The sequence below is a fragment of the Ictalurus punctatus genome, chromosome 6 (genome assembly GCF_001660625.3).
Source record: "Ictalurus punctatus breed USDA103 chromosome 6, Coco_2.0, whole genome shotgun sequence".
Classification (NCBI taxonomy): Eukaryota; Metazoa; Chordata; class Actinopteri; order Siluriformes; family Ictaluridae; genus Ictalurus; species Ictalurus punctatus.
The window spans coordinates 33518887-33534285 of NC_030421.2; the positions used below are offsets into that span (position 1 = coordinate 33518887).

Sequence of the window (15399 nt, forward strand, 5' to 3'; positions counted from 1 at the left end):
GTGTGTGTGTGTGTGTGTGTTCTGTGCCAGCATGGCTTACGCAGCACGAGGCTAATTTCAGCAATTTGAAATTGTTTTTCATTCCGAAGCAAAGAGCAGCGCCGCTGAACTCAGAATTCTTATCACTAATAACTACTAAAACCCTGTACGCTGGAATAAACGCTGTAGAATTAAATTAAATCACTCGAACACGGAGTCTCAGAGTGTGTTCTCTACAGAGGGGGTGTTCTACAGTACAGGGTGTTCTCTACAGTACACTGTGTTCTCTACAGAGGGGGTGTTCTCTACAGAGGGGGTGTTCTCTACAGAGGGGGTGTTCTCTACAGAGGGGGTGTTCTCTACAGAGTGTTCTATAGTACAGGGTGTTCTCTACAGTACAGGGTGTTCTCTATAGGGTGTTCTCTATAGGGTGTTCTCTATAGGGTGTTCTCTATAGGGTGTTCTCTATAGGGTGTTCTCTATAGGGTGTTCTCTATAGGGTGTTCTACACTTCAGGGTGTTCTCTATAGGGTGTTCTACACTTCAGGGTGTTCTACACTTCAGGGTGTTCTCTATAGGGTGTTCTCTATAGGGTGTTCTCTATAGGGTGTTCTCTATAGGGTGTTCTCTATAGGGTGTTCTCTATAGGGTGTTCTACACTTCAGGGTGTTCTCTATAGGGTGTTCTACACTTCAGGGTGTTCTACACTTCAGGGTGTTCTCTATAGGGTGTTCTCTATAGGGTGTTCTCTATAGGGTGTTCTCTATAGGGTGTTCTCTATAGGGTGTTCTACACTTCAGGGTGTTCTACACTTCAGGGTGTTCTACACTTCAGGGTGTTCTACACTTCAGGGTGTTCTACACTTCAGGGTGTTCTACACTTCAGGGTGTTCTCTACAGGGTGTTCTCTACAGGGTGTTCTCTACAGGGTGTTCTCTACAGGGTGTTCTACAGTACAGGGTGTTCTACAGTACAGGGTGTTCTCCACGGAATGTTCTATACAGTACAGGGTGTTCTCTAAAGGGTGTTCTCTACAGTACAGGGTGTTCTCTATAGGGTGCTGTGCGTTAAACATTGAAAACGGTCTGTTTATCTGTTCTTATTTTCAGGATCAGCATTACCTTCATGAAGTAACATAGTGTGTGTGGTGTGTGTGTGTGTGTCTGTATGTATGTATGTATGTATGTATGTATGTATATGTGAGTATATGTGAGTGAGTGTGTGTGTCTCACTATGAGATAAGCCTGCAGCTCCTCACAGGACTGCGTTCCTCCGTTAGTGACGCTCATGAATTTGGTGTACTGAGACAGACGGTTGTGTAGAAACAACACACGCTTTATCGCTCCCTTCTGCTTCAGCCGGTCCAGAGTCAGGTCCACCTGGAACTCTACACACACACACACACACACACACACACACACACACACACACACACACACACACACACACACACACACACACACACACACACACACAGAGAGCTTGAATCTGTGTTTAGATTTTGAGTCATTTGAGATTAACTGATTCAGATTTACTTTCCATTCAGTTTGGGTCATCTGATTTGGTTTGGTTTTGATTCATCTTTACACGTTATGTGATTCAGATTCACATTTTAATTCGTTTGTAAGTTACATTTGATTCAAGTTCATATATTGTGATTCATTCATAAGTTACACGTGATTCAGGTTCCCTATTATTAGACCTGATTACAGTTCATATATTTGATCCATTTGCAGGTTAAACGTAAATCTGGTTAATAATTATAAGATTTGATTCCTTTGTATATTACACTGGATTCAGGTAAATTTTTATGAGATGATTCAGGTTCATATTTGATTCATCTGTACATTCATTTGGTTACATTGTAGTTTATACTTGATTCAGATTCATTTGAACTATTCTTGATTCAGGTTCATATATTTGACAAATTTTAGGCTACAAACCTCACACACACACACACACACACACACACACACACACAAACACACACACAAACACACACACAAACACACACACAAACACACACACACACACACACTCCCCAGACACTCCCCAGACACTCCCCAGACACTCCCCAGACACTCCCCAGACACTCCCCAGACCCACACAGATATGTAATATTGGATCATTTTGCTTAATAAATAAATGAACAAGTACAATATTTTTGTCTCGTGTTTAATCGGGTTCTTTATCTACTTTTAGGACTCATGTGAGAATCTGATGATGTTTTAGATCATATTTATGTAGAAATGTAGAAAATCCTAAATCCTAAAATCACCACTGTACACACCTGTTCAAAGTCACAAACTCCCTGTGCATACTCTCATTATTCTCTATACTGTAGAGAATTCTTCAAAGTGGAAAAAGTGTGTGTGTGTGTGTGTGTGTGTGTGTGTGTGTGTGTGTCTCAGAGCAGCAGGGTGTGAGTCTGGAGGCTATTATACTCAGTCAGTCTCAGCACGACACAGTTTACTACATCCTCTCCCTCCTACAGAGACAATTTTCAAACCACGCTAACGCATGTGTGTGTGTGTGTGTGTGTGTCTGTGTGTGTGTACGTGCACGCACTTACTCAGAATAGACGGAGCTCCTTTTCCACTGGCCTTCAGACAGTATTTCACCATGAAACTAAAACGAAAGTCAGATATGAAGCTATTTAGAGAACACCGATTATATTAAACCTAATAAACGAGCTGATGATTCAGTAATGAGATTTTTCTGCATTACATCCTGTTTCCTTTATAAAAGAACACGAGAAAATATCAAACTAAAGGTTTTTTTTTGTAGGTTTTAACATCAGTAAGTGCAGTATTAGACATCTGTCTAATTATTTATTCTCTAAACGATCTTATATATTATTGATTATAAATGATCAAGTTTTAAATACATTATCAGACCAGTTCTCTGACTGTGAATCAGCCTGTTTTTATAATTACTTTTATAAATATTAATTCACTAATAATCCTTGGTCCTGCTAACATAGCAATGGAATAGTGGGTCTGGGTGAGGGTAAGGCTGAGGGTAAGGCTGAGGGTGAGGCTGAGGGTGAGGCTGAGGTAAGGGTGAGGGTGAAGGTGAGGGTGAGGGTAAGGGTGAGGGTGAGGCTGAGGTAAGGGTGAGGGTGAAGGTGAGGGTGAAGGTGAGGGTGAGGGTGAGGCTGAGGGTAAGGCTGAGGGTGAGGGTGAAGGTGAGGGTGAGGGTGAAGGTGAGGGTAAGGGTAACGGTGAGGGTAAGGGGGAGGGGAAGGGTGAAGGTGAGGGTAAGGCTGAGGGTGAGGGTAAGAGAAAGGGTGAGGGTGAGGTTAAGGGTATGGGTGAAGGTGAGGGTGAGGCTGAGGGTGAGGGTAAGGGTAAGGGTGAGGTTGAGGGTAAGGGTGAGGGTAAGGCTGAGGCTGAGGTAAGGGTGAGGGTGAAGGTGAGGGTAAGGGTGAGGGTAAGGCTGAGGCTGAGGTAAGGGTGAGGGTGAGGCTGAGGTTGAGGGTAAGGGTGAGGGTAAGGCTGAGGCTGAGGTAAGGGTGAGGGTGAAGGTGAGGGTAAGGGTGAGGCTGAGGCTGAGGTAAGGGTGAGGGTGAGGGTGACTCCACAGAGGGGGAGTTAATAAGGGCGCATGGAGAAATGAGACACAGCCACTGACCATGACACCATGGCGGTTGTTCCAGGGAGCGCGCAGCGTTTATCCTCCAGACTCAGGATCTGTGGGGTAATATCAAGGCTGGAGTTCACACTGATCACTGGCCGAGCCCTGGGTTACACACACACACACACACACACGAAAAATAATCAATAATATCATAGATGCAATATGAAAAAAAAATTTAAATTCCGCCCACATCATGGACAACGTGTAAGGTTTCGCTTGGCTTGTGTGTGTGTGTGTGTGTGTGTGTGTGTGTGTGTGTGTGTGTGTGTTCCTTTCAACATAAGCATCAGTTGCTACAGCAAACTAATAAGCCATAAAGCTAAAGGACATGCTGTGGTTAATGAGAAACGCGTGTGTGTGTATATGTGTGTGTATTAAACACTCTGAAGTACCTGTAAAGAATGGCTTTGTCAGCTCCAAACACGCCCACCACCAGATCTATGCATGCACACACACACAGACACACACACACACACAGACACACACACACACACAGACACACACACACACACACACAGACACACACAGACACACACAGACACACACAGACACACACACACATAGAATATATTACACACAAATTATTTAATATACATCAGAGAGGCAGATAAGGGAGTAGTGTTTCCCGGTGTATATGTGTGTGTGTGTGTGTGTGTGTGTGTGTGTGTGTGTGGTACCGGGGTAGCCGTTCTGGTCGATGTCCATGGCTCCGTGCATGGCATATCCGAAGCTGGGAGGCAGTGAGGCCGACGCCCACTTTCCTTCCAGGATCTGAGAGGGCTGAGAGTCCGGCCCACCCGCTCGCCCGTTATAGATATACACCAAACCCTGCCGAGAGGAACCACCGTACGGAGCCGACACCGCCACATCTGTACACGTGTATACACACACACACACACATTAATAAATGAAGAATTAATTAGCCATTACAGATAAACCTCTCTTTCACAGAGGCCCAGGTCCCCCAGGTTGGAGATGTGTGTGAGGTGTGTGCGTGTGTGTGTGTGTGTGTCACCGTTGAAGCCGTCCCGGTCCAGGTCCCCCAGGCTGGAGACGGAGCTGCCGAAGCGAGAGTAGATCTCAGAGCCGGTGAGTTTGAGAGGAGGCTGGAAGGAGAAGCCCCCACTCGACAGGTAAACGTACACCTGTCCCACCTCACGCAGCTTCCCATCAGACCCACGCTCCATAAACAGAGGAGCTCCAACCAACAGGTCCATCCTCCTGCGCGCGCACACACGCACACACACACACTTTTATTACTAGTGTTTGGATTATCAGCAAAAAGAGAAAAACAATCACAGAAATGATTCAGTAAAAAAAGACACAATTACTGCACTGAGCACACAGAGCAGAGGAAAGAGAGGAAGAAGTAAAAGAAGAAGAAGAAGAAGAAGAAGACGACTGACCCGTCATTGTTGATGTCTGTTGCAGCGACTGCGTTTCCGAAATACGCTGCCATCTGAAACAACACCTCATTTATCACTGCAGCCTCAACCTCCATTTACATACATTACACTCCATCGCTGTTCTGTCTGTCTCTCTACCTGTCTGTCTCTCTACCCGTCTGCCTCCTAAACCTCCAATTAAAATTAAATACATTACACTCCATCACTGTTCTGTCTGTCTCTCTACCCGTCTGTCTCTCTACTCGTCTGCCTCCTAAACCTCCAATTAAATACATTACACTCCATCACTGTTCTGTCTGTCTCTCTACCTGTCTGTCTCTCTACCTGTCTGCCTCATAAATCTCCATTTACATACATTACACTCCATCATGGTTCTGCCTGCCTCTCTACCTGTCTGTCTCTCTACCCATCTGCCTCCTCAACCTCCATTTACATAAATTACACTCCATCACTGTACATACTCTACTAACTACCTGTCTGTCTGAACACCTGTCTGCCTCTCAACCTGTCTGCCTCCATGCCTATCTGATTGTCTGTCTGTCTGTCTGCCTGCCTTACCACCCGTCTGTCCACCTCTGTCTGCCTAACCACCTGTGTGCCTCTCTATCTGTCCGTCTACTTTCTAACCAATCACATCCAATAACTGGGAAACGCCCACAAACCTGAGAGTTGCTCAAAACCCTGAGATCTGAAATGGACGTTTCTGACAGGAACGTAAACGGTTCTCACCTGCAGGCCGGTGAAGTTCACTGCAGAGGCCATGTTCTTCCCATTAAAGATGTTCACCTGCAGAACACGGAATGAACAGAGTGTCAACCGGAAGTCCATATAAGGTCTTCCCGTACAGATACACACGGACTCGTCACTGAGCCGAGAATGGGAGATGAATAATAAACGATGTACTCACGTATCCCAGAGCTTTCTCTCCTCTCGGAACGCCGGTGACGTAATCTAGAGAACGCACACGGAGTGGGAGGAAACATAAATATAAACACTGAGCAGCGATTAAGGGGTCCAAGCACCCAGCCATGTGCAATTTACATTTTTAACCGTTTGGTTTACGGTTCCACGATGAACACCGTGTGATGGAAGTTTACACTCAAGCTCTCAAACATTGTAGTTCAGCCTGTAATTATAGCGCTACCTAGTGGTGGAACTTTAGGCTGACTTCCTGTTTTGATTACGAACATCAAAGCACCTAGTTTAGTTTTAATACTTAGTTTCTAGTTTCTGAAGGTAATCTAAGGTAATCTAATTAGTTTGGACTAAAACTGTACATACAGTAGCACAAAAAATGACTTTCTTACCATCCACACCATCGTCATTAAAATCTCCGACTGCCACAGAGTAACCTACACACACACACACACACACACACACACACACACACACACACACACACACAGAGACCAAACTGTATTAAAATGGAGTTTATCCATTCCTCTCATTCATTACTGCCTAATTTTTATTTTGCCTTTCATTCTTCTTTCTTTTTCCTATTTTTTTAAAATCTCATTAATTCATCTTTTTCATTTTCCTTTTTATCCTCTTTCAGTTCTTTCTGACTCTTTTTTACCTTTACTTTTCCAAGCTGTTTTTCTCTCCTTTATTATTTTGTTTTGATTTCATTCCTTTGTTTCTTTTAATCCCTTTCCCCCCCTAAACTCTTTCTTACTTTTTTTTCTATTCATCTTAATTTGTTTGTTATTTAAAACTTCCTGTTTCGGTTCTTTACTTTCTCCTTTTTCATTCTTTTATTTTATTCTCTTCCAATTCTCTTTTCTTTCTTAACATTTCTACTCTTTATTTTTTTCCTTTCTCCTTTAATTTTCTCTTATTTCCATTCTATCTGTTTATCCTTTATTTCTCTCCCTCGTCTCTTCCTGTTGGTGAATATACGGAGCTGTGAGTGTGTACCGAGGTAGCTGTCGTCGTACTGCGCGCTGGCGGATTTGGTGGCCATCTGGTTGCTGTATTTGGTGGTTAATTCTTTAGTGAACCTGCTGAGAACCTCCGAGATATCGTCTGAGATCAGCTGCCCTGAGGAGAGAACTACGCCTTTAACCTCACACTCACACACTCGCAGCATGTCTGTCTCATACAGAACAGTAAATCCTCTATGGGTCTGAGAGTAAGACAATAAGACAGTGTTGTGACTTACCCTGCCAGTAAAAACTCCCCGGACCTCCAACCACCACACGCTTATTCTAACAACAGATTAAAGAAGAAACGCAGAGTGTATTCAGCGACTCACACACACACGGTGGCAAGTTGAACCAAAGTGAGGAAAACAAACATGGAGGACAAAAGTTTGTGAGTCTCGTTACTGCGCGATTATAAGAATATTTACAAAATGGAAAATATTTCATCACCATGGTTACGTCACGCTCTATTTCACCTTCATTACTGATCATAAATCTAATGTAGAGCCTGAGCTAGGGTAGTTAGTTAACCGATATTAACTAGGAGCGGTAAGAGCGTTGTCATGGTAACGGTGTGAGGAGTGTTTAGTTCCGTGACTTTACAGAGAAAGAAAGGATATGTGTGTGTGTGTGTGTGTGTGTGTGTGTGTGTGTGTGTGTGTGTGTGTGTGTGTGTGTGTGTGTGTGTGTGTGTGGCCATTTACTTCTCTTTCATTTCTTTTTCCGTTTTCATTCTTATTTCTTTACTCTTTCCATTTTTTCCATTTTATTAACCACAATTAAAACCAGAATTCGTCCACTTTTCTTTCTTTTCATATTTTTTGGTCATGTTCAGTTTTAAACTGTAAACATTGCATCCGTGTGTTTAAATCTTTGAAGGAGTTTAAAACTATCAAATTTATTTCTGAAAAAAAAAAACAACCTGTACTTCAGTAACTGCTGAAAGAGAATTATAGACTTTACCTTCACGATATCAGCGCTGAAGCCTGCCTGGCAAAAGCCCTGTCCTTCAGGAGTGGCTGAACCTGTCTCACACACACACACACACAATTACACATTTACACACACACACACACACACACACACAGTATATCAGTTAGTCAGTCAGACAGAGGAGCTGAGTTAACCACAGACACTTCCTGTGAGGGTTAAACTACCTCCTGTACCCTACATAGTGCGAGATGTGGTTACACACAGCGGTGTCACACCGGATGGATTGGCCGTATTTCATAAAGACAGAACACTACATCCCCTGACGACTCCACTGTAACAGCCACACACTCCTGGAGGAGAGAGACACCTATGTGCAGATGCTGTTTATTGATTAAAGCTCCATGTTCAATATCATCATCCCTTTTCCAAACTCATATTCAAGCTGAAGGATCTGGGACTTAACAGGACTTCCTGACGAGCAGACCCCAGGTGATCAGGACCGGCAGCTACACATCCACCACATTCACACTCAACACTGGTGCTCCACAGGGGTGTGTGCTCAGCCCCCTCTTGTTCTCCTTGGTCATCTATTACTGCTCTGCTAAGCACAGCTCCAACATCATCTTCAACTTTGCTGAAGAGACAGCCATCCTGGGATTCATCTCCAACGTTGACTAGACGTTCTACAGAGAGGAGGTCATGACACTGGTGTGATGACACTATGAATGTCAGCAAGACCAAGGAGATGATTGTGGATTACAGGAAGTCACAGAGAGGGGGTCACACCCCTGTCTACATCAACAGGGTGGAGATGGAGAGAGTTAAGAGAGAGTACGAGTTCCTTGATGTCCACATTTCTGAGGATCTCTCCTGGAGCCTCCACACAGACACAATAACGAGAGCAACCTGGCAACATCTCTACTTTATATATATATATATATGAAACGACTTCCTACGGTTGCAGGTAGTGCACTCGATAGTGTACACATGACACAGGGCGTGATTTAATACACTTCCACACACTACATAGTGCACTATAGGACCCTATTCCCTTTAGAAGTGCACTAGTGCTGAGTGTAGCAGGAGTTCAGTAATACAGGGAGTGGAAAACGCTCTGATTGGAGGTGTGTGTGTCTGTGTGTTTTACCAGAGCGACAGGGAGAATATTCCACCACTGTGGAGCCTTTCTTCAGAAAACACGTCCCGACAGGTTCACGTTCCTTAAAGCCGTACGTACTCCACTGGTACAGCGGTGCACACGCCTACACACACACACACACGCACACATATATAGTAGCTGATATAGTCAGAGTAAAAGTTTTTATGTTTTGAACTGAAGTGCAGGAGTTACCAGGATGTGTTCTCCGTCTGAACGCACTGTAGCTCCAAACCACTGACTCGACTTAAACTCCATCTGCTGCCCGTTCTCCACACGGTTATCTACACACACACACACACACACACACACAAACAGAGAGAGAGAGAGATGTTACTATAGGAACAACAACGTATCAGAATGAGCGCATTAATATAAACCTGCACTACTGTCAGAGCTGCTGTTATAGAGAACTAATCACCACCTTCTGACCAATCAGGGTCCAGAACTCAGCAGTGTGGTGTAAATAAACAGTAATCCAGTGCTCAATCAGCATTAAGGTAACATTTCTATATAAGGAATAGTGTGTGTGTGTGTGTGTGTGTGTGTGTGTGTGTAATGATTAAACCTGAACATGAATCACAGTGTGTGTCTGTAATAGGGATGTCACGAGAACCGATACTTCGGTACCAAGTCGGTACCAACATGCTTAAAACGTGACGGTACTTGTTTTTCTGCAGTTGTGCAAGTAGGTACCGAGGTTGCAATTCCACTACACTCCCACTGCACTACACCAGACTACAGTACACTCCCACTACACTACACTACACTCCCACTACACTACACCAGACTACAGTACACTCCCACTACACTCCCACTACACTACACTACCACTACACCACACTCCACTACACTCCCACTACACCACACTACACCACACTACACTCCCACTACACCACACTACACTCCCACTACACCACACTACACTTCCACTACACTACACTCCCACTACAATACACTACACTCCCACTACAATTCAGTACACTCCCACTACACTACACTACCATTACACTACAGTACACTCCCATTACACTACACTACAGTACACTCCCATTACACTACACTACACTACACTCCCATTACACTACACTACAGTACACTCCCACTACACTACATTCCCACTCCCACTACACTACACTACACTCCCACTACACTACACCAGACTACAGTACACTCCCACTACACTCCCACTACACTACACCAGACTACAGTACACTCCCACTACACTCCCACTACACTACACTACCACTACACCACACTCCACTACACTCCCACTACACCACACTACACTCCCACTACACCACACTACACTCCCACTACACCACACTACACCACACTACACCACACTACACCACACTACACTTCCACTACACTACAATACACTACAATACACTACACTCCCACTACAATTCAGTACACTCCCACTACACTACACTACCATTACACTACAGTACACTCCCATTACACTACACTACACTCCCACTCCCATTACACTACACTACACTCCCATTACACTACACTACAGTACACTCCCACTACACTACATTCCCACTCCCATTACACTACACTACACTCCCATTACACTACACTCCCACTACACTACATTCCCACTCCCATTACACTACACTACACTCCCATTACACTACACTCCCACTACACTACAGTACACTACACTCCCACTACAATACACTCCCACTACAATACACTCCCACCACAGTACACAACACTCCCACTACACTACAACTACATTACACTACATCTACACCACACTACACTCCCACCACACTACACTCCCACTACCATACACTCCCTCTACAATACACTCCCTCTACAATACACTCCCACTACACTACAGTACACTCCCACTACACTCCCACTACAGTACACTACACTCCCACTACACTCGTACCACACTACACTACACTCCCACTACCATACACTCCCACTACAATACACTCCCACTACAATACACTCCCACTACACTACAGTACACTCCCACTACACTACACTCCCACTACAATACACTCCCACTACACTCGTACCACACTACACTACACTCCCACTACACTCCCACTACCATACACTCCCTCTACAATACACTCCCACTACACTCCTACCACACTACACTACACTCCATCTACACTCCCACCACACTACACTCCCACCACACTCGTACCACACTACACTCCCACTACACAACAGTACACTACACTCCCACCACACTACACTCCCACCACACTACACTCCCACCACACTACACTACACTCCCACTACAATACAAGAAAAATAAATTTTTCTTGACTTGTTATTACAAGAAGTCTGACAAACACACGAAGGCTTTCCACACATCAGGAACAGGTCTTTACCGCAACACCGACACCAGGGTGCCAATACTTTAATCCTAATGAAAATATAACATCGAGTGCATTAAAGTACAGCTAAAATCCACTGAGTCAGTGTAGAGGCAGGGTGTGAGTGTGCTTAACATTCCTAACAGGCCCGGACCTGACAAATCCTCCCTCTGCTGAAATATCTGCCCTGCAGGCACTCTGCACAAACACACACACACACACACATGCAATTGAGGCACAAAGCTCATCCATCACACCATTACAACCTGAACACAACCATGACTCTGCCTTTAGGGCATTCTGAATCCTAACACAGAACTCACTCTGAGATTAAATAAATAAAAACAGCACTCGATGTCACCTTTACAGCCTTCCGAATTCTACTGAGATTATCAGATGCAGCTTGGGGTCTTGCTTTGATTCATGAGAATAAATAATCCTGACTTTAAGGCACTCTAAATCCTCACTAAAAAGAGACAATAATGCCTTCTGATACACAATTATGGCAATTTGAGTGTAAGAAATTAAAACACTGCCTTTAAAGCATTGTGAATAACAACACATATCCACAAATGTATAATTAAATACAAATCTCAAATGCAGCCTTCAGGGCATTCTTAAATATCAATGGAGCTTGGAAAAAGAATCACCACTGCCTTTAAGGCATTCTGATTGATCACACAGACCAGTGCACCCTTTAAGAGATTAGGTATCATCAAGGGGAAACTCCCGCCTTTGGGGCATTTTCGATTATCCAACAAATAATTCCAACATCATTGCTAATTACAAGGAACAATTCTGCCTTTAAGGCATTTCTATTTTTAACACAAAAATCAACTCTGCGTTTAAAAAAAGGCACTCAGGGATCACACTGGACACAAACTGTGTCTTTAAGGCATTTAAAAACATCATGGGGGGGGGGGGGGGGCAAGCATGGCCTGTAAAGCACTTTAAATTGTACTGTTGGGAAAACGTTGCCTTTGCGGCATTATAGATTATCACTGATATAAAAACAAAAAGTTGCCTTTAGGACATTGTAGTTATATCAAAAGGAAAATTTTAATCATCAAACAAAGTCTTTTGTTTGATGATTAAAATTGCAAAGTGCATTCTGTATTATAGCAGAAAGCCCCACACTGCTGCCTTTAGAGCACTTTTCTGTAAGTGTACTGAGCTCACCGGAGTTGTCGAACTCTATCTGCATACACGTCCCACCTGACTGCCACGGACAGCTGTACACGGCGCCTCGCTCCCTCACCGAGGAAGAAGAGGAGGTGTTGGCTTTAGGAGCGCCCACCAGGATGTTCTGCCTGAGGGAGAGACCAACACAGAGATGCTGAGGCCTTTAGGGCATTCACACAGCCACAGAATACAATGTGTTTATATACAACAATAATTATTTATACAGTTTGTGAATCAAATCAGAAGGTGTTTAATAGGCTTTTAAGATGATATTATAACGGCGATCACACTGAACTCAGCTGCTTCTACAATTTTATAACAAAAATATTCTGACATAAAAAAAAGTCACAAAAACTCATCTTAAAATATATGTGCAACAGTCCTGTACGGCATGTAACATCACTGAGAATTATAGCAGAACCTGTGTCCTTTGCGTGTGGGATGGAATAACATTTACATCAAGAACATTTACTTTTAGGTTAAAACAAAAGATGAATAATATCAGGTTTATTTACTTTATATTAGGTCCGTATAGGATTTTTTAGTGATTGTTGCGGCCCAAAATGCTCGATTTTGATTTGCTTTTTTTTCTAAACATGTGGAACATTTATTTCCCTGCAGAAAATCTGCGCTAATTTTGAATAAATTGTGACATACTGCTTGATTTTGCGTTAATTTCTGCGATCACAACATGGTGAAATCCTGGAGGGACTGATAATATAACACTAAATACTTCAGCAATATTGCAGAACTAATTAACAGCATCACTTAATGAATTGAAAAAAAAAAAAAAAACATATACAAACAAATAAACAAATCCATTATAATATACACTGCTTTCTAATACTTAATGCCACTAAAAAAATCAGAGGGAAGAAAACTGTAAAGATTATATCAAAAATAAAATAAACACACGTATTATTTAATATTAGTGTGTATTATTAAGTATATTATATATTATATATAATATATATATTAAAGATCACGAGTGACGATTATGTCTGATCTATATTTATAAACTCAATAGACCCAAGCAACCCAATAAACACTCCTGTACATGTTTACATACAAAGAATTCATGTTTTTATAGAATAATACATACGTTGTAACAGTTTATCTTATATATATATATATATATATATATATATATATATATATATATATATATATATATATAAACTACGAGATGATAAGTGGAATGAATGACACACTATCTGGTAATAAGTGTTGTTGTTGTTATTGTTGAATATTGTGATTATAAGTTAACACTGATTATCCACATACAACTAGATACACCTAACCGGACCTAAACTACAGACTGGATTACTATAAAAAAAAGTGTTTATAAATGTTAAAGATGGTTTGAATATTTCCATATTTTGGAGGTTTTAGACACTCTGAGACGTGTGTGTGTGTGTGTGTGTGTGTGTGTGAATATTAATGGAAGGATTTAGAACAACAGACAGATTTATGTTTCTGATTGAATGCAGTTAAGTCACATGAGCTGCTTTATTAAAATAAACATACTTTAAACTTTATAAAGTGTGTAATCAATATGAATGAATGTGATACTCACAGTTTGTCAGTGGGACTGTAGAAATCCACAGAGAAGCCGAAGTAGCTGCCCTGAGGTCCGGAGAAAACCGAGGGCTTCTCGGTATCCAGGTTAAAGGGAGTCACAGGAAAAACGGAGAAAAGTGACAAAGTGAAATAAAGATAATAAATCAGCTGTTTCCCCATCGCAGATGCCTGTCTGTCTGCCTGTCTGTCTGCCTGTCTGTCTGTCTGCCTGTCTGTCTGCCTGTCTGTCTGCCTGCCTGTCCGCCTGTCTCTCTCTCTGTGTGTGTGCTGTATAATGTAGAGACAGTGTTTTGCTCTAACTCAGTTTAGTTAACACACACATCCATGTTCTTCTTCATTCTTCACAAATCCAGCTCGTGTTAAACTCTTATCGCATTATTTAACTCCTCCTTTAGTGAAATAAACCCGTTATAAACCTTCTCGTGGCCTAATTAAAGCTTTATAACGCGCTGAAGTGAAGTTGTCGCAGCCGGACGGCGCTCTCAGAGAGACACACACACACACACCGAGACGCTGTTGATGCCTGAGCAGATGGAAAAGACTTCCAGACCGGAAGTGACGCAATGACGCAGAGCATGACGTAAACAGGAAGTAAATTAGCGGGTGGAGCGGTTGATCTTCTGATGATATATTACAGATTTACTATTACATGTAATACAAACATGAATTCAGAAATGAAGTAAATACTCTAAATAACTTGTTTTTGGTTTATTATAACGTTATTTACAAGATTTACACAACAGGAATAAATACAAATAAACACCACATACACGACAGAATACAGTATATAAGGGGATTTTTAAAAAATGTATGTATATATATATATATATATATATATATATATATATATATATATATATATATATACAGTGAGGGAAAGAAGTATTTGATCCCCTGCTGATTTTGTACGTTCGCACACTGACAAAGAAATGATCAGTCTATAATTTTAATGGTAGGTTTATTTGAACAGTGAGAGACAGAATAACAACAAAAAAATCCAGAAAAACGCATGTCAAAAATGTTATAAATTGATTTGCATTTTAATGAGGGAAATAAGTATTTGACCCCCTCTCAATCAGAAAGATTTCTGGCTCCCAGGTGTCTTTTATACAGGTGACGAGCTGAGATTAGGAGCACACTCTTAAAGGGAGTGCTCCTAATCTCAGCTCGTTACCTGTATAAAAGACACCTGTCCACAGAAGCAATCAATCAATCAGATTCCAAACTCTCCACCATGGCCAAGACCAAAGA

General features: G+C 42.3%; 1 protein-coding gene across 1 annotated transcript in view; it reads right to left on the reverse strand.

Moving 5' to 3' along the window:
• itgav (integrin, alpha V) overlaps nucleotides 1-14687 on the reverse strand; it is a 22674-nt gene extending 7987 nt beyond the window's left edge. Inside the window, exons 1-17 of the mRNA XM_053680614.1 lie at nucleotides 14144-14687; nucleotides 12565-12695; nucleotides 9230-9318; nucleotides 9026-9140; nucleotides 7909-7970; nucleotides 7185-7230; nucleotides 6941-7063; nucleotides 6331-6375; nucleotides 5931-5974; nucleotides 5753-5809; nucleotides 5024-5076; nucleotides 4633-4838; nucleotides 4295-4486; nucleotides 4010-4055; nucleotides 3612-3719; nucleotides 2551-2606; nucleotides 1211-1365 (exon numbers count right to left, since the gene is read on the reverse strand). Coding sequence (XP_053536589.1) covers nucleotides 1211-1365; nucleotides 2551-2606; nucleotides 3612-3719; nucleotides 4010-4055; nucleotides 4295-4486; nucleotides 4633-4838; nucleotides 5024-5076; nucleotides 5753-5809; nucleotides 5931-5974; nucleotides 6331-6375; nucleotides 6941-7063; nucleotides 7185-7230; nucleotides 7909-7970; nucleotides 9026-9140; nucleotides 9230-9318; nucleotides 12565-12695; nucleotides 14144-14307 — 1692 coding nt within the window. The 5' untranslated portion in view covers nucleotides 14308-14687. The remainder of the gene's footprint in view (nucleotides 1-1210; nucleotides 1366-2550; nucleotides 2607-3611; nucleotides 3720-4009; nucleotides 4056-4294; nucleotides 4487-4632; nucleotides 4839-5023; nucleotides 5077-5752; nucleotides 5810-5930; nucleotides 5975-6330; nucleotides 6376-6940; nucleotides 7064-7184; nucleotides 7231-7908; nucleotides 7971-9025; nucleotides 9141-9229; nucleotides 9319-12564; nucleotides 12696-14143) is intronic.
• Between the last annotated feature and the right edge of the window lie 712 nt (nucleotides 14688-15399).